General features: G+C 41.6%; 1 protein-coding gene across 1 annotated transcript in view; it reads right to left on the bottom strand.

Moving 5' to 3' along the window:
- CC2D1A (coiled-coil and C2 domain containing 1A) overlaps positions 1–19,849 on the bottom strand; it is a 259,462-nt gene that overhangs the window by 166,269 nt on the left and 73,344 nt on the right. The window contains exon 16 of the mRNA XM_053718166.1: positions 4,653–4,775. Coding sequence (XP_053574141.1) covers positions 4,653–4,775 — 123 coding nt within the window. The remainder of the gene's footprint in view (positions 1–4,652; positions 4,776–19,849) is intronic.

The following is a 19,849-nucleotide window of genomic DNA, read 5'->3' as shown; positions in this document are numbered from 1 at the left end:
CCCACTAGACTGGCGTCGGTTGTGACAATGACCCACTCTGGTCTGCGGAAGCTCAATCCCTGGGATAGATGGTCCAGGGTCAGCCACCAACGGAGTGAATCTCTGGTCTTCTGATCTACCTGAATCATTGGAGACAAGTCTGTATAGTCCCCATTCCACTGTTTGAGCATGCACAGTTGTAATGGTCTTAGATGAATTAGTGCAAAAGGAATTATGTCCATTGCTGCAACCATCAACCCTACTACTTCCATGCACTGCGCTATGGAAGGACGTGGAACAGAATGAAGAACCTGACAAGTGCTTAGAAGTTTTGACTTTCTGACCTCTGTCAGAAAAATCCTCATTTCTAAGGAATCTATTATTGTTCCCAAGAAGGGAACTCTTGTTGACGGAGACAGAGAACTTTTTTCTATGTTCACCTTCCATCCGTGTGATCTGAGAAAGGCCAGAACGATGTCTGTATGAGCCTTTGCTTTTGACAGGGACGACGCTTGTATTAGAATGTCGTCCAAGTAAGGTACTACTGCAATGCCCCTCGGTCTTAGAACCGCTAGAAGGGACCCTAGTACCTTTGTGAAAATCCTTGGAGCAGTGGCTAACCCGAATGGGAGGGCCACAAACTGGTAATGTTTGTCCAGAAAGGCGAACCTTAGGAACTGATGATGTTCTTTGTGGATAGGAATATGTAGGTACGCATCCTTTAGATCCACGGTAGTCATAAATTGACCTTCCTGGATAGTGGGTAGAATCGTTCGAATGGTTTCCATCTTGAACGATGGTACCCTGAGAAATTTGTTTAGGATCTTCAAATCCAAAATTGGTCTGAAAGTTCCCTCTTTTTTGGGAACTACTAACAGATTTGAATAAAATCCCATTCCTTGTTCCTTTATTGGAACTGGGTGTATCACTCCCATCTTTAACAGGTCTTCTACACAATGTAAGAACGCCTGTCTCTTTATTTGGTTTAAGGATAAGTGAGACATGTGGAACCTTCCCCTTGGGGGTAGTTCCCTGAATTCCAGAAGATAACCCTGAGAAACTATTTCTAGTGCCCAGGGATCCTGAACATCTCTTGCCCAAGCCTGAGCAAAGAGAGAGAGTCTGCCCCCTACTAGATCCGGTCCCGGATCGGGGGCTACTCCTTCATGCTGTTTTGTTAGCAGCAGCAGGCTTCTTGGCCTGCTTACCCTTGTTCCAGCCTTGCATCGGTTTCCAGGCTGGTTTGGGTTGTGAGGCATTACCCTCTTGCTTAGAGGATGCAGAATTAGAGGCCGGTCCGTTCCTGAAATCGCGAAAGGAACGAAAATTAGACTTATTCTTGGCGTTGAAAGGCCTATCTTGTGGAAGGGCGTGGCCCTTTCCCCCAGTGATGTCTGAGATAATCTCTTTCAATTCTGGTCCAAATAGAGTTTTACCTTTGAAAGGGATGTTAAGCAATTTTGTTTTGGATGACACATCCGCTGACCAAGACTTTAGGCAAAGCGCTCTGCGCGCCACGATTGCAAACCCTGAATTTTTCGCCGCTAATCTAGCTAATTGCAAAGCGGCATCTAAAATAAAAGAGTTAGCCAACTTAAGTGCGTGAACTCTGTCCATAACCTCCTCATATGAAGTCTCTCTACTGAGCGACTTTTCTAGTTCCTCGAACCAGAACCACGCTGCTGTAGTGACAGGAACAATGCACGAAATGGGTTGTAGAAGGTAACCTTGCTGTACAAAAATCTTTTTAAGCAAACCCTCCAATTTTTTATCCATAGGATCTTTGAAAGCACAACTATCCTCAATAGGAATAGTAGTGCGCTTGTTTAGAGTAGAAACTGCCCCCTCGACCTTAGGGACTGTCTGCCATAAGTCCTTTCTGGGGTCGACCATAGGAAATAATTTCTTAAATATAGGGGGGGGGACAAAAAGGTATGCCGGGCTTTTCCCACTCCTTATTCACTATGTCCGCCACCCGCTTGGGTATAGGAAAAGCGTCGGGGTGCACCGGAACCTCTAGGAACTTGTCCATCTTACATAATTTCTCTGGAATGACCAAGTTGTCACAATCATCCAGAGTAGATAACACCTCTTTAAGCAGTGCGCGGAGATGTTCTAATTTAAATTTAAATGTCACAACATCAGGTTCAGCTTGTTGAGAAATTTTTTCTGAATCTGAAATTTCCCCATCTGACAAAACCTCCCTCATGGCCACTTCAGATTGGTGTGAGGGTATGACAGAACAATTATCATCAGCGCCCTCCTGCTCTTCAGTGTTTAAAACAGAGCAATCGCGCTTTCTCTGATATGCAGGCATTTTGGATAAAATATTTGCTATGGAATTATCCATTACAACCGTCAATTGTTGCATGGTAATAAGCATTGGCGCGCTAGATGTACTAGGGGCCTCCTGCGTGGGCAAAACTGGTGTAGACACAGTAGGAGATGATGTAGTATCATGTTTACTCCCCTCATCTGAGGAATCATCTTGGGCAATTTCATTATCTGTGGCAGTACTGTCCTTACTTTGTTTGGACGCTATGGCACAATTATCACACAAATTTAAATGGGGAGACACATTGGCTTTCATACATATAGAACATAGCTTATCCGAAGGCACAGACATGTTAAACAGGCTTAAACTTGTCAATAAAGCACAAAAAACGTTTTAAAACAAAACAGTTACTGTCTCTTTAAATTTTAAACAGAAAACACTTTATTACTGAATATGTGAAAAAGTATGAAGGAATTGTTCAAAAATTACCAAAATTTCACCACAGTGTCTTAAAGCATTAAGAGTATTGCACACCAATTTTCAGAGCTTTAACCCCTAAAATAACGGAACCAGAGCCGTTTACAAATTTAACCCCTATACAGTCCCAGCTATAGCCTTTGCTGTGACCTAACCAAGCCCAGAGGGGAATACGATACCAAGTGACGCCTTCTAGAAACTTTTCCAGCTACTTTCAGATCCTCACACATGCATCTGCATGTCTTGCTCTCAAAAACAACTGGGCAGTAATGGCGCGAAAATGAGGCTCAGCCTACAACTGGGAAGGCCCTCCCTGACTGGAAAAGGTGTCTAACATAGTGCCTGCCGTTACAAAACGTTCCAAGTTTATAAATGTGAATTATCAGCATAAACATGTATAAAATGCCCAAATAAAGCAATCTATTTAGCCCATAAAAGTGTCTACCAGTTTTATAGCCCATATTAAGCCCTTTATTCTGTTTGCTTGACTAAGAAAATGGCTTACCGGTCCCCATGAGGGGAAATGACAGCCTTCCAGCATTACATGGTCTTGTTAGAAATATGGCTAGTCATACCTTAAGCAGAAAAGTCTGCTAACTGTTTCCCCCAACTGAAGTTACTTCATCTCAACAGTCCTATGTGGAAACAGCAATCGATTTTAGTTACTGTCTGCTAAAATCATCTTCCTCTCACAAACAGAAATCTTCATCCTTTTCTGTTTCAGAGTAAATAGTACATACGAGCACTATTTTAAAATAACAAACACTTGATAGAAGAATAAAAAACTACATTTAAACACCAAAAAACTCTTAACCATCTCCGTGGAGATGTTGCCTGTGCAACGGCAAAGAGAATGACTGGGGTGGGCGGAGCCTAGGAGGGACTATATGGCCAGCTTTGCTGGGACTCTTTGCCATTTCCTGTTGGGGAAGAGATATTCCCACAAGTAAGGATGACGCCGTGGACCGGACACACCAATGTTGGAGAAAAGAGCAGAGTAACCAACCCTGGCTTTCTATAAAGGGGTAGCAATAATGTTAGAAACAAAGCAAAGACAACCTCACCGTTTTCTAACTGCTAATAGCCATCATTACTCTTATTAAAGAGATTGACATGGACACAGCTTAGCCCCAATCCTTGCTTGCAGGGAAAAGTACCCATAAAAGGATTAAATATCTTCAGACAACATCTTCGCACATCCTCCATTGACAGAGGCAAAGAGAATGACTGGGGATTATGGGTAAGGGAATTTACACTTAACAGCTTTGCTGGGGTGCTCTTTGCCTCCTCCTGCTGGCCAGGAGTTAAATATCCCACTAATACTTGGAATGACGTTGTAGACTCTCCATGCCATAGGAAAGAAATAAAAGGCTATATTTCTATGTAAACAGAGTGACAGCAAAAAATTATCTGGTACTTTGGGCAAGTTTTCTCTGAATTTCATGGTAGCAAAGGGGTTAAGAAGCATACTCCACTCTTTCAAAGAAGGGGGTCTAATGTTCCTGTAATTTATTTGAGGGAAGGATAGTCTCCATAAAACTCTGCCCCTGCAACACTAGGAGTGTGGGTGTGCTTCAGTACTTGGGTAGTGCTTTATTACGATGGTTAATGCATATGTAATCACATATCCCAATAAAACATTTGCGCTGTGCATACACACTAATCAGAGACTGCATATGATCTGAAATTAGTATCTGGTGTATGTAAAAAGGTGTTTATCTCAAAGATATAAAAGTTGCTAAAATATGTACAACATAACAGAGGTTGTATCTTTAGAAAAACATTTGGTAAACAGAAACTATTCTTTACTGGTTCCATTGTCTGTAAATAAAGCAGTGTAATAGCCATACTTGATTACATCTCTCCTATATTTTACAGGCTATACATATCATTCACAAGCAAAAGGATCTGGTTTCGTTACCTCATGCTGCTGCTTCAGGATCTCCATCATATTGTTGTATTTTTCACCGCTTGGAGCGTGACCTCCAGCTCTGCGCTGCTGATCAAGGTTAAAATCATCTTCATTCACCGGAGCTTGTGGAACCTGTTGAAAACCAATGTGTGTGACCAGTAGCAGTATGAGATGTCATGTGCCTACAGCACTGAGGAACATAACTGTTTTAAATAGGCATTATTAAAGGGACAGTAAACTGTACAATTTTCTACAAATTATCAATTTTTACCTGCTGGAGTCTACTGAATTGTTAACAAATAGTTTTATTTTACCCGTTAATTTGTAATAAAATTTCTAGATTGCATTAATGGGTACCGAAAGGATATGTAAACAAAAAGCAAAATAAAACTTTACAGTGGGGGTGGAAGAGATAAGCACTAAGTGTTAATTTGCAATTGTTCTCTCTAGGACGGAGATAAGATAATAAAGCCTTTGTGTTTATAGAGATATGACTGCTCTCCCTGCAAGCTCAGTCTATTTTAAGGGATTGCATTTATAAAGAGCAAAGAAATATACAAAAATAAACACAAACAAGTAATTTCCTATATAGGGTTAGATTATATGAATATGCACATATATATATATATTTATGTGTTTATATATGTACATATTAACACATAAATAATACATATTACATATATATATATATAGATATATAACATATTATATTACATATATATGTATATATACATATTTATTAACAGGGAACACACAGTTCCCATAGACCACTATGTAAAGGCACTTTTCAGTGCTGTTTTTTTCACTATGTAAAGGCACCATCATAACTGCTTTTTGCAGTTTTTTAAAAATAAACAAAAGAATATTCTTTGTTTTGGGGGCTATTGGGGGGTTATTTTGAAAACGAACCAGAGGTCTGACCTATGGTTAATTGTCTGAGCGCTAATTGCTATTGTGAGCTTGAGGTAGCAATAACCAGCCACCTGTAATGGCTGGTTATTTATCGCGCACCCGTGAACAGGCAAATTTGCCCGTTTATGGGCGCGCAATAAATTAGCACTCCACTTGTAATCTAGCCCAGTGTTTCTCAACCGCAGAACTCAAGTACCCCCAACAGGCCAGGTTTTCATTACGGCTGAACTAGAGCACAGGTGAAATAATCAGCTGATGAGTGAGAGCAGGTTAGTAATGTATACTCTGCATCTTTAATAACAAGTCACTGGTGTCACGCCGCTCCTAGCTGTTGCCCCGGACGTGGCGCTTGCTGCTCTGGCCGTTGCCAGGGAAGAGTCGGCTCCTGTGTGCGTGCGACAGTGACGTCATCGTCACAGGTCTCTTCCCATCTGAAGCCGGTCAGGATTTCCTGTGGCGCAAATCCTGTGCCTATGTAAGTTCTTCACTTTTTACCTATCACTGCCCAAGTATAGGTGTTACTGTGTGTGCTCCTAGGTGCTATTATATGTATATGCTGGATTGATTTATTGTTATTGAACTTGCCTGTCTGACTACTCTGCTTGCTTAACCCCTGAAGTACTGGATTGCCATAACATTATTGAACTCTGCCTGTCTGACCACTCTGCCTGCTTAACCCTTGAACCTCTTCTCATGCTAGACTGCAGGACTTCTGTCGTGCAGCACCTACCCTCTGGAACACTCTACCTCGTGCTGTCAGGCTTTGCCCTAATCTTTCTTCCTTTAAATGCTCTCTGAAGACTTTTCTGTTCAAAGAAGCCTACCACCCAACTCAATAATATTTCTCTTACCTAACAACAATTCCTTCATCTAACTCTGCATTAACATCTTTCTCAATCTTGCAGTCCTCACCTCCTACCCTTCTAGATTGTAAGTTCCCACGGGAATAGGGCCCTCAATTCCTCCTGTATGTGTTTGTAAATGTTGTCCTGTCTCTTAGAAGTTTTATATTATTGTTTTACTCAAATGAACTGTATCTATGGACAGCGCTGCGGAATATGATGGTGCTTCATAAATAAAGTATAATAATAATTGCTATACTGTTACCAAACTCTGCCTGCCTGACCATTCTATTTTTCTGTTTTTCCCTGAACTGTTATATTACTGGATTCCCTTTGTTGCTGATTCCTGCCTGTTTCCGGTCCTTCTATTGGTTAATCCTTGAACTGTCATACTGCTGGACTCCCTACCTGTTGCCGTCGAAGACTACATTGCCTACTGTGAGTACTGCTTGCTTCATTTTGTGAACTTTCTTTGCTCTGGGATATTTCATATAATTTCAGCTTGACGCCAGGATAAGACGACTAATGGCAGAGTTTGGTCTGATAGTGGAATATCCCACGAGCATTACATTATACTTGGGCCATGGACCCAAATGAGGTAGCAAGAGCAGTTTATCTTCAAGGACAGATGTTGGGAACCCATACCATACAATTGCAGAGTGTGGATTCTAAACTAGAGGCTATAACCGCTCAGCTCTCCTCACTAGTTGCAGTTAAGAATACCGCTCCTGTTACACCGCTGGTCTCCACTACTAGTGCTGCAACTTTTTACCCTGCTTCTGGAAGTATACCCCAGAAACCATTACTTGACAAGTATAAAGGTACTACCGATTGTAGGGGTTTTCTTAACCAGTGCAGGCTGCACTTTTGCAATGATCCTCACATCTTCCAGTCTCATCAGTCAAAGGTCACCTTTATCATTTCCTTATTGAAAGACAAGGCCCTGGCCTGGGTCTCCCCCCCTCTTGGAACAGAACGCTCAACTCCTGAACGATGCTGATGCTTTCATTTCTGGATTATCTTTTGTGTTTGGGACTTCTGGCCGTGCTTCTGCTGCAGAATACTATCGCCAGACCAATAGAACTGTGGCACAATATGCCATCGAGTTTCACACCTTGGCACTTGAGATCAGTTGGGATGGCAGTGCTCAAGGCGGCCTTTAGGAGAGGTTAGAATGAACGCATTAAAGATGAACTTACTTATCATTACGTTCCTTTTTCCTTGGATGACTTTATAATACTTGGTACTTGTTACCCTGACCTTTCTTCAGAATTCTGTCCACGCTCAAGCCTTCATTTATTCAGGGGCAGCTGGATATTTTCTGGATCACCGTTTTATTATTCAGGCTGGGTTGCCTCTTCTGCAGAAAAGACATTGTCTCAAAATAACTACTCTGGATGGCATTTCCCTTGGTTCAGGGTTAATCCATTTCGAAGCAGCACCCCTAACACTGACTGTGGGAGTCCTTCATACCGAACAGTTGCAGTTTGATGTTATTCATTCCCCAGCACAGCCTGTCATCCTTGGTCTTTCTTGGCTTCGTATACACAATACACATTTCGACTGGACTGAGGGACAGTTGGCCTCCTGGGATACCTCCTGCTTCCACTCCTGCCTTGCTAAGGTTACTCCTCTGCTCCGCATCCCCATAGCCAGTCTACAGAGCCCTTCAAGGCATTCCTTCAGTATATGTGGATTTCACAAATGTGTTTGAAAAGAAAGCAGCCGATGTGCTGCCACACCACCGTTCTTACGACTGCAAAATTGACCTCTTTCCCGGAGCCCCATTTCCTAAAGGGAGGACTTATCCATGCCACAAAGCTGAAACCAAGTCCATGGAGGAGTATATTCAAGAGAACCTATCATTCGTCCTTCCTCCTCTCCTGCTTTTCCATTTTTTATGGCAGGTCTATAGACTATGTTGATGTTGAACCTGGCGAAGTACAAACTCCACCGTACTTGCCTGGAGGAGCGTCTTGTTTGTTTGTAAATACTGGAGATTTTTATGGTCTGTATAGATTATTGTAGGTAACTCAGTACCTCCAAGGAGAGGTCTCCAGTATTCTAGAGATCTTCTTATGACTAGAAGCTCTTTTTCCCCAATTGGGTAGTTCATTTCAGCTGTGCTCAGTAGAAAAATAAGCTATAGGATGGATGGGTTTAGTTAATGTGGTTCTTTGAGATAGTACTGCTCCTAGGGCATAATCTGAGGAGTCGACTTCTAATATATATTGGAGACTAGGGTCTAGATTCCTGAAAACGTAATTTATAAAATGTTGGAAATTGGCTGGGGCGTTGCAAAGGCCAAAAGGCATGACCAAATACTCGTACAACCCATATCCTGTCCTGAAAGTGGTCAACTACTTGTCTCCCTCTCGTATCCGTACTAGCTTATACGCCCCCCGTAGATCGCGCTTGGTAAAGATGGTTGCACAGTACAGGCAGTCCTCGGGTTACAGACATCCGACTTAAGTACAACTCGTACTTACATACAGAGAAAATAGAGCTTTATCGACAATCCTTCTTTCCAGGATAATCCAAAATACTGAAAATCCAATTGTCACAAGGACAGAAAGTGATGTGAAATTTTCTGAACAGGGGCACAGATAGCAAAACAAACTTTATCCTATGCTATCCAAAACAACAAAAAAAATGTTTGGCTAGAGTTTCACCTAAAAAAAGTGCCTGTTCCAACTTACATACAAATTCAACTTAAGAACAAACCTACAGAACCTATCTTGTTCGTAACCTGGGGACTGCCTGTATAGACGTTCAATAAGTTCAGGAATTAACGGTAGGGGGTACCTATTTTTTATGGTTCACTTATTATAACATTCCTGAAATGGATTTCTGAGGAATAATGTTCTGACCTTCTCTCTCTAAGTCTTCGGTCTATCTGCGTTGCTAATTTAATTACCTCTTTCAATGTTTTGGGTAATTCAGTGCGGGCCAGTTCATCCTTTATGGATTCTGCTAGTCCCAACATAAACCGATTTCTCAATGCTATGGGGGTTCCACTGAGAGTCAGTGGCACACTAAAGTTTGTAATATATTCTTCAACGGGCCTTTTCCCTTGTCTTAGGTTTCTCATAGTAGCTTCTGTGGTCAATTGAATATTTGTGTCTTGGTATACAGTTGTGCTCATAAGTTTACATACCCTGGCAGAATTTATGATTTCTTGGCCATTTTTCAGAGAATATGAATGATAACACAAAAACTCTTCTTTCACTCATGGTTAGTGTTTGGCTGAAGCTATTTATTATCAATCAACTGTTTACTCTTTTTAAATCATAATGACAACAGAAACTACCCAAATGACCCTGATCAAAAGTTTACATATCCCAGTTCTTAATACCGTGTATTGCCCCCGTTAACATCAATGACAGCTTCAAGTATTTTGTGATATTTGTGGATGAGGCGCTTTATCTTCTCAGATGGTAAAGCTGCCCATTCTTCCTGGCAAGAAGCCTCCTGTAAATTCTTGGGCTGTCTTGCATGAACTGCACGTTTGAGATCTCCCCAGAGTGGCTCAATGATATTGAGGTCAGGAGACTGAGATGGCCACTCCTGAACCTTGACTTTATAAAAAAATACAAAATGAAGATATGGTGTGTACTACCACACCAATCCTACAGGGGGCGCTCTTAATATAGATATCACAAAAGTTATATAAAATCACACATCAAATAATCTAAAAAACATAATAAAATATCAAAAAATGACAGGTAAAGGATTTGAGACTTTAGCTACTAAAAGAAAATCCATACAACCAATAATGTCCAAATGATAAAAAGTAGCTCCAAACGATATGCACAGGTCAGCTCTCTGTCATAGGAGGGTCAATATCCTGATGTAAACGATGAGTCTAGAAAAGAAGAACACAGAGGCGCCCAATGGCCTAATACCACAAAGAACACAGTAAAAAAAAGATTAGTAAAAAAAACTACTCAACTGTGAGGTTCCAGTCTGTTTGTGAGTAGTTTTTTTTACTAATCTTTTTTTACTGTGGTCTTTGTGGTATTAGGTCATTGGGCGCCTCTGTGTTCTTCTTTTCTAACCTTCACTTTATTCTGCTGTAGCCAACGACAGGTCGACTTGGCCTTGTGTTTAGGATCATTGTAATGTTGGAATGTCCAAATACGATATATATATATTGGAGACTAGGGTCTAGGAAACGGAGAATAGGAGCAGTAGTGAAATAATTTTTTAATAGATTGAAGGCAGTTGTAGCTTCAGGAGTTCAGTGAAAATGTATGGTAGAGCTGGTTAGTCTGGTGAGTGGTTTTGCAATTTTGGAAAACCCCTTGATAAATTTTCTATAATAGTTTGAGAAACCTAGGAAGCGTTGGAGTTCTTTCTTATTGTTGGGGATAGGCCAGTCCTTCACTACTTCGACTTTTTCATTTTCTATTTGGATTCCGGATGGTGTTATTTTGTAACCAAGGAATGATAAAACATTGGTATGGAAAACGCACTTTTCAGGTTTTGCAAATAAGTGATGCACTCTAAGTCTGGATAACACCCATCGGACGTTTTTGGTATGTTATGGTCTTGTTTTGGAATAAATGAGGATATCGTCGAGATATATGACCATACAGACATCAAGAAGATCCCTGAAAACGTAATTTATAAAATGTTGGAAATTGGCTGGGGTGTTGCAAAGGCCAAAAGGCATGACCAAATACTCGTACAACCCATATCCTGTCCTCAACCACTTGTCTTCCTCTAGTATCCGTACTAGGTTATACGCCCCCCGTAGATCGAGCTTGGTAAAAATGGTTGCACAGTATAGACGTTCAATAAGTTCAGGAATCAACGGTAGGGGGTACCTATTTTTTATGGTTCGCTTATTGAGCTCACGGTAGTCAATAATCGATCTGAGGGAATTATATGTGTTCCTGACGAAGACGATTCCTGCAGACTGGAACCTCACAGCTGCCTAGCAACTTAAGGTGCAAAGAAGCAGACTGGAACCTCAATGTTTGCTGGGAAACTGTGAGGTTCCAGTCTGCTTCTTTGCACCTTAAGATGAGTAGTTTTTTTTACTAATCTTGTTTTACTGTGTTCTTTGTGGTATTAGGCCATTGGGCGCCTCTGTGTTCTTCTTTTCTAACCTTCACTTTATTCTGTTGTAGCCAATGGCAGGTCGACTTGGCCTTGTGTTTAGGATCATTGTCATGTTGGAATGTCCAAGTACGTCCCATGCGCAGCTTCCGGGCTGATGAATTTTCCTCCAGTATTTTTTGATAACATACTGCATTCATCTTGCCATCAATTCTGACCAAATTTCCTGTGCCTTTATAGCTCAGACATCCCCAAACTATCAGCGATCCACCTCCGTGTTTCACAGTAGGAATGGTGTACCTTTCATCATAGGCCTTGTTGACGCCTCTCCAAATGTAGTGTTTATGGTTGTGGCCAAAAAGCTTGATTTTGGTCTCATCACTCCAAATGACTGTGCCAGAAGGTTTGAGGCTTGTCTCTGTGCTGTTTGGCGTATTGTAGGCGGGATACTTTGTGGCATTTGCAAAGTAATGGCTTTCTTCTGGCGACTCGATCATGCAGCCCATCTTTCTTCAAGTGCCTCCTTATTGTGCATCTTGAAACAGCCACACCACATGTTTTCAGAGAGTCCTGTATTTCACCTGAAGTTATTTGTGGGTTTTTCTTTGCATTCCTGGCAGTTGTGGCTGAAATTTTAGTTGGTCTACCTGACCATTCTTTGGTTTCAACAGAACCCCTCATTTTCCACTTCTTGAATAGAGTTTGAGCACTGCTGATTGGCATTTTCAATTCCTTGGACATCCTTTTTTATCCCTTTCCTGTTTTATACAGTTCAACTACCTTTTCCCGCAGATCCTTTGACAATTCTTTTGCTTTCCCCATGACTCAGAATCCAGAAACACACTAATTACAAGCAAACAGATCACAGGTGAGGATGTTACCTTTAAAAACCCCTTTGTGTCAACTTGTGTGCATGTTAGCAGGCCAAAATCACAAGGGTATGTAAACTTTTGATCAGGGTCATTTGGGAAGTTTCTGTTATTATGATTTAAAAAGAGGAAACACAGTTGATTGATAATAAATGGCTTCAGCCAAACACTAACCATGAGTGAAAGAAAAGTTTTTGTGTTATCATTCATACTCTCTGAAAAATGGCCAAGAAATCATAAATTCTGCCAGGGTATGTAAACTTATGAGCACAACTGTAGTTCATCCATAGCGGAGAAGAAATCATCCAGAGACCAAGTATGGGGTCATCTGTCTCACAAAAACAGTCAGCCCAGACCTGAGGTTCTCCTCTCAAAAATAAGATTGTGGTTAAAACCTTCATCCTTCCTGTGGGGTATGTTCTTGGTTTTAGTGTGAAAAGTAGCTGACAGGCGTTTTTAAACTGCCTGTATAGTTTCCTATTTCCAGAAAATGTATCTGGGAGAGAAAGCTGTGGTTCAGGAGTTGGGTCAGGTTGATTTGATTTGACAGGAATAGAATCTCTGATTATGTTGCAAAGAGATGTCCCTGTTGATCCACCTTTTGGGAGAGGTTGTATACAACCTGTTGTAACTCTGCTGGATCCATTGTTGTTTTTTTTGGGACTAAGTAATATGTCAAAGTCATAAAGGTATGTCAGTGGATCACAACTGCAAAATTAGCTTCAATTTTAGATATCAAATATAATAATTGGTTTGTATCACTATAACTCGGATTAATACTATGTGGAAGTATGTATCAAGAGATATTAGTGAATTGGTATAGTTGATATTAAAGGGCCATAATACCCAAATGTTTAAACCCTTGAAAGTGATGCAGTATAGTTGTAAAAAGCGGACTAGAATATATCACCTGAATATCTCTATGTAAAAAAGAAAGATATTTTACCTCAATAGTTCCTCAGTAGCCACATCCCATTGTAGAGGAGTTCTAAGCAGCAAATCAGTACGTCTGTCCCGGGACAGCAGAAGGAGCAGCTTTCGTGCACACTCATCTTATTTCCCTATTCAGTGTAAGGAAGTTTACAATGAAAGCTCATAAGAGTTAAGTCAAATCTCACGAGATCACAGTAAAAGAGTTCATGACCTCTGCACTGTTGATGCGGATTGGCTGCTGTTCATTTCTTCATTTTTTTTTTTTTTTTTAACCTGCTGCTGGCAGCAGCCAAGTATAACTTTTTACACAGAACTTACTCTGCTGAGCTGAGGAAGTTTTGAGGTACAATATCTTCCTTTTTTACATAGAGATGCTCAGGTTATATTTTCCTGTCAGCTTTTTACAGTTATACTGAATCAGCTTCAAGTATTATGTCCCTTTAAGTATCTCTATGGAAGAGCTAGAGATTAACAGTAATTATTCATTTTAAACATTACTGTGCAGGGAGACAATCTTGTTAAGTGAAACGGAAGTAGCAAATTGTAATGACTTTTTCATAAGTTAGGCTTACTGCAGATAGACAGCTTATACTAGATGTTAAAGAAATATGTTTCTTTTAAAATTCCTTTTTGGAGCAGGAGTCAAGTTCCGGTTTGTAGTGGAACGGTGAAAGTTTGTTTGTGGTGACGAGTCTGCACAGGGAGTGACGGTTGAATACCATAGTGCATGGGGAGTAGCCAATTTCCGTAAGTAACGGTAAATGTTCTTCGTACTTTACAATCCAATCGTAGCAAACTTGGAAGGAATGCATCTATGTAGCATCTGATTGCAGAGTGAGAACGGAAAGGTTTGAATAGTTCAGATTTAACTGAAATCCGAGGAGCAGATAGTAGATGGTAAGTCCATAAACCTTTAGGTTAAGTACTGTAGAATCCTCCAGTTAATACTACTGACTTAAAGGGATACTGAACTCAATTTTTTTCTATCGTGATTCAGATAGAGCATGCAATTTTAAGCAACTTTCTAATTTACTCCTATTATCAAATTCGTTTCATTCTCTTGGTATCTTTATTTGAAATGCAAGAATGTAAGTTTAGATGCCGGCCCATTTTTGGTGAACACACAGTGTTTTTGCTGATTGGTGGGTTAATTCACCTACCAATAAACAAGTGCTTTCCATGGTTCTGAACCAAAAAATAGCTTAGATGCCTTCTTTTTCAAATAAAGAAAGCAAGAGAACGAAGAAAAAATTTGATAATAGGAGTAAATTAGAAAGTTGTTTAAAATGGCATGCTCTATATGAATCACGAAAGAAAAAATATGGGTTCAGTGTCCCTTCAAGCAAAGTGCGGTAGTAGAAATAAAGTTCCGGTGTCTCAAATACCTGCTTGTTTGGGAGACGTAACAGATAAACGCTGCAGCAGAGTCAATACAGCAGTGGTAGTTTGTTGTTCACACAGAAACCTCGTAGTATCCGGCAAGCAGGTTTACTGTTCTGGAGAGTGTTGGATATATACTGCTTTTGTTTAAGGAAAGTCCGTATAGAAATAAACGGTAATAACTTTTCCCAATAAGTGAAAGGGTTTGGATTTCCATATGAATGTTCAAGAGCTCAGGTAACACTGTATTGGCTTGCAGCAACTACTACAAATTACTAAGCACCTGATTGAGGGTACGTTCAAAATTTAAAGAAACAGTAGGACGTCCTAAGCTTAAAGGAACAGTAGGTCGGCTAAGCTGTATCAGGATCCTGACAGCCCCTGCAGTCTTCCAGGTATTTGCCAACAATGTGTTCCGTGACCTCCTCAATCGCACTGTCATCGTCTACCTGGATGTGACATCAAACATGTGAGACAGGTACTTCTACGTCTTAGAGACAATTCTCTGGTAGCCGAACTAGAAAAATGTGAGTTCGATCAAGTTCAGATCCAGTTCCTTGGCTATGTCATCTCGAAGGAAGGTTTTGCCATAGATTCTTCTAAGCGCAGTTCTGGAATGGCCTTAATCCACTTCATTAAAGGAACTACAGAGATTCTTGGGGTTCTCCAATTATTATCGCAAGTTTATAAAGAACTTTTCTCAAATAGTCCATCCACTCACTGAGTTGACAAAACAGAACAAAGACTGTAAACATTAGCCTCCTGAAGCCATAGATGCCTTCTCTCGTCTGAAAAAAAACTTTTGTTCTGCTCCTGTGCTCCACCATCCTGATCCTGACCTGCAATTCACTTTAGAGGTTGATGCCTCCGAAATAGGAGCTGGAGCAGTTCTAACCCAAAGGGATCCTTTGACCTCCAAGTTGCATCCTGTAGCCTTTTTCTCTAAACGCTTTACCCCTGCAGAGAGGTATTCCGACGTGTGTAATCGTGAACTCTTAGCAATTAAGATGGCCCTGACTGAATGGCGTCATTGGTTAGAGGGTACCGCTAATCCCATTCAGATTCTCACTGACCACAAGACTCTGACTTACCTAGAGACTGCACATCGACTCAATCCTCTACATGTTTTTTTCCCCGTTTTAACTTTGTGATCTCTTATCTTCCTGGGACCAAGAAGGCTGATGCCCTTTCCCATCAGCTTCCTCATCAGTCTAGTGATTCCTCTGAAGCTCCTATTGAACACATCATACCCCCCTCCTGTGTGGTTGCTCAACTGAACATCGCTCTTCTTCAAAGACTGCAACGTGCCCAATCTAGAAAGCCTCATGAAGCTCCCGATAACTTCTTTGTACCTCTAAACCTACCACTCCTGTGCTATCCTGGGCTCATGATAGTAAACTTTCCGGGCATCCAGGTTTGACAAGGACTTTTAAGCTTCTTTCCCGACATGTATGGTGGCCTACTATGAAGTCTAAAGCTCAGGATTAAGTGAAAGCCTGCACGACTTGTGTTGCCAACAAAACTCCCCGATCCTTGCCTCCTGGCTTACTCCAACCGTTGTCCATTCCCAAACAGCCTTGGACACACATAACAAGTGACTTTATTGTGGACCTCCCTCTTTCTGACCATCATACGGTTATCTGGGTTTTGGTGGATTGATTTTCCAGACTGGCTCATTTTGTACCCCTAAAGAAACTGCCTTCTGCCCAAGAATTATCATCTCTTCTTCTGTTGCATGTGGTACAACTTCATGGCATTCCCATGAATATTGTTTCCGACAGAGGTCCACAATTCATCTCTACTTTTTGGAGGGCCTTTTGCAAGTTGATTGTACCCACTGTGTCCTTGTCTTCTAGCTACCATCCATCCTCAGACTAATGGGCTAACAGAGTGTAAATCAAGATCTCGAAGCCTATCTCAGAACCTTTGTTAATTATCTCCATACCAACTGGTCTGAGTTGTTACCCCTAGCTAAGCTGGCAAGGAACACTCATTGGCACTCTTCTCTACAATATTTTCTTCATTTCAAGCCGCAGCAGGTTACCAACCTCGTGTCTTCCCTCTTTCTGCTCAGTCCACAGGGGTTCCTGCTGCAGACTAACACGTTACTAATCTCACCACTCATTGGAAATGTATTCGCTCTCACTTACATTCAGCTGTCTCCAGATAAAAGAGGTTTGTTGATCATCATAAAGCTTCTGTACGTGCTGTTTCGGTATGTGAATATGTTTGGGTCTCTACTCAACATATTCGTCTACGTCAACCCTGTAACAAATTAGGGCTTAGGTTTATTGGACCTTACAAAGTTATTGCCCAGAACCCTACGCATACACCCAGTCTTCCACATCTCACTACTCAAGCCCTACATCAAGAACAGATATACTCAGCTCTGACCTCCTACTCTCCTGGTCCATGGTGACCCAGAGTATGAGGTTGCTAAGATCCTGGACTCCAGATACAGGCGCAGACAACTACAGTATCTTGTACACTGGAAAGGTTACTCTGTGGCGGATCGTTCCTGGGTTCCTGCCCGTGATGTGCATGCTCTATCTTTGGTTTCCAGATTTCATGCTGCTCATCCTTTGAGGCGAACTCTAGTTCCCGGAGGGAACCCTTGAGAGGGGGGCTATGTCACGCCGCTCCTGGCTGTTGCCACGGACGTGGTGCTTGCTGCTCTGGCCGTTGCCAGGAAAGAGTCGGCTTCTGTGTGCGTGCAATGGTGACGTCATCACTGCATGTCTCTTCCCATCTGAAGTCGGTCAGGATTTCCTGTGGCGCGAATCCCGCGCCTATGTAAGTTCTTCACTTTCTACCTATCACTGCCCAAGTATAGTTGTTACTGTGTGTGCTCCTGGGTGCTATTATCTGTATATGCTGGATTGATTATCGTTATTGAATTCTGCCTGTCTGACTACTCTGCTTGCTTAACCACTAAAGTACTGGATTGCCATAACTTTATTTAACTCTGACTGTCTGACCACTCTGCCTGCTTAACCCTTGAACCTTTGGATTGCTATGCTGTTCCCGAACTCTGCCTGCCTGACCGTTCTATTGGTTTATCCCTGAACTGTTATATATTATTGGATTCCCTTTGTTGCTAATTCCTGCCTGTTTCCGGTCCTTCTATTGGTTAATCCTTGTACTGTCCTACCTGTTGCCGCCAAAGACTACCCTGCCTACTGTGAGTACCGCTTACCTCATTTTGTGAACTTTCTCTGATCTGGGATATTCCCTATCATTTCAGCTTGACGCCGGGATAAGAAGACTACTGGTCAAGTTTGGTCAAGTGGAATATCTCATGAGCATTACAAATGGAAACACATTAAGGGTTAAACGATTTTACAGATAAAGCCCCATGAGTGGGTGAAAAATGTTGATGTCTGAGGCTGTGTCTGTACACTTTGAGAATCAAATTGTATGGCCAAACACAACCAAGAAAAGAGACACGCTTTGTATCTTAACATCAGAGATTGGTGTCAATCTGTCCTGCCTACGTTGTACTAAGAGCAGGATTATATGTAAGAAATCTAATTCCATCTTGGCAGATGAACTCCTAAACTGGTGGTATTTGGCGTGACGTTATCGTGGAAATCGCTACTTAAAAAACAGAATTTATGCTTACCTGATAAATTACTTTCTCCAACGGTGTGTCCGGTCCACGGCGTCATCCTTACTTGTGGGAATATCTCTTCCCCAACAGGAAATGGCAAAGAGTCCCAGCAAAGCTGGCCATATAGTCCCTCCTAGGCTCCGCCCACCCCAGTCATTCGACCGACAGACAAGAGGAAAAATATAGGAGAAACCATATGGTACCGTGGTGACTGTAGTTAGAGAAAATAATTCATCAGACCTGATTAAAAAACCAGGGCGGGCCGTGGACCGGACACACCGTTGGAGAAAGTAATTTATCAGGTAAGCATACATTCTGTTTTCTCCAACATTGGTGTGTCCGGTCCACGGCGTCATCCTTACTTGTGGGAACCAATACCAAAGCTTTAGGACACGGATGAAGGGAGGGAGCAAATCAGGTTACCTAAACGGAAGGCACCACGGCTTGCAAAACCTTTCTCCCAAAAAAAGCCTCCGAAGAAGCAAAAGTATCAAATTTGTAAAATTTGGCAAAAGTGTGCAGTGAAGACCAAGTCGCTGCCTTACATATCTGATCAACAGAAGCCTCGTTCTTGAAGGCCCATGTGGAAGCCACAGCCCTAGTAGAGTGAGCTGTGATTCTTTCAGGAGGCTACCGTCAGGCAGTCTCGTAAGCCAATCGGATGATGCTTTTAAGCCAAAAGGAAAGAGAGGTAGAAGTCGCTTTTTGACCTCTCCTTTTACCAGAATAGACGACAAACAGAGAAGATGTTTGTCTGAAATCTTTTGTAGCCTCTAAATAGAATTTTAGAGCATGGACTACGTCCAAATTGTGTAACAAACGTTCCTTCTTTGAAACTGGATTCGGACACAAAGAAGATACAACTATCTCCTGGTTAATATTCTTGTTAGAAACAACCTTTGGAAGAAAACCAGGCTTAGTACGCAAAACCACCTTATCTGCATGGAACACCAGATAGGGCGGAGAACACTGCAGAGCAGATAACTCTGAAACTCTTCTAGCAGAAGAAATAGCAACCAAAAACAAAACTTTCCAAGATAATAACTTAATATCTATGGAATGTAAAGGTTCAAACGGAACCCCTTGAAGAACTGAAAGAACTAGATTTAGACTCCAGGGAGGAGTCAAAGGTCTGTAAACAGGCTTGATCCTAACCAGAGCCTGAACAAATGCTTGAACATCTGGCACAGCTGCCAGTCGTTTGTGTAGTAAGACAGATAAAGCAGAGATCTGTCCCTTTAGAGAACTTGCAGATAATCCTTTCTCCAAACCTTCTTGCAGAAAGGAGAGAATCTTAGGAATTTTTATCCTATTCCATGGGAATCCCTTGGATTCACACCAACAGATATATCTTTACCATATTTTATGGTAAATCTTTCTAGTTACCGGTTTTCTGGCCTGAACCAGAGTATCTATCACAGAATCTGAAAACCCACGCTTCGATAGAATCAAGCGTTCAATCTCCAAGCCGTCAGCTGGAGGGAGACCAGATTTGGATGTTCGAATGGACCCTGAACAAGAAGGTCCTGTCTCAAAGGTAGCTTCCATGGTGGAACCGATGACATATTCACCAGGTCTGCATACCAAGTCCTGCGT

Source organism: Bombina bombina, chromosome 6 (assembly GCF_027579735.1).
Source record: "Bombina bombina isolate aBomBom1 chromosome 6, aBomBom1.pri, whole genome shotgun sequence".
NCBI classification, from domain to species: domain Eukaryota; kingdom Metazoa; phylum Chordata; class Amphibia; order Anura; family Bombinatoridae; genus Bombina; species Bombina bombina.
Note: the sequence above shows the minus strand (reverse complement) of the source record. Positions and strands in the feature narration are given on the sequence as shown.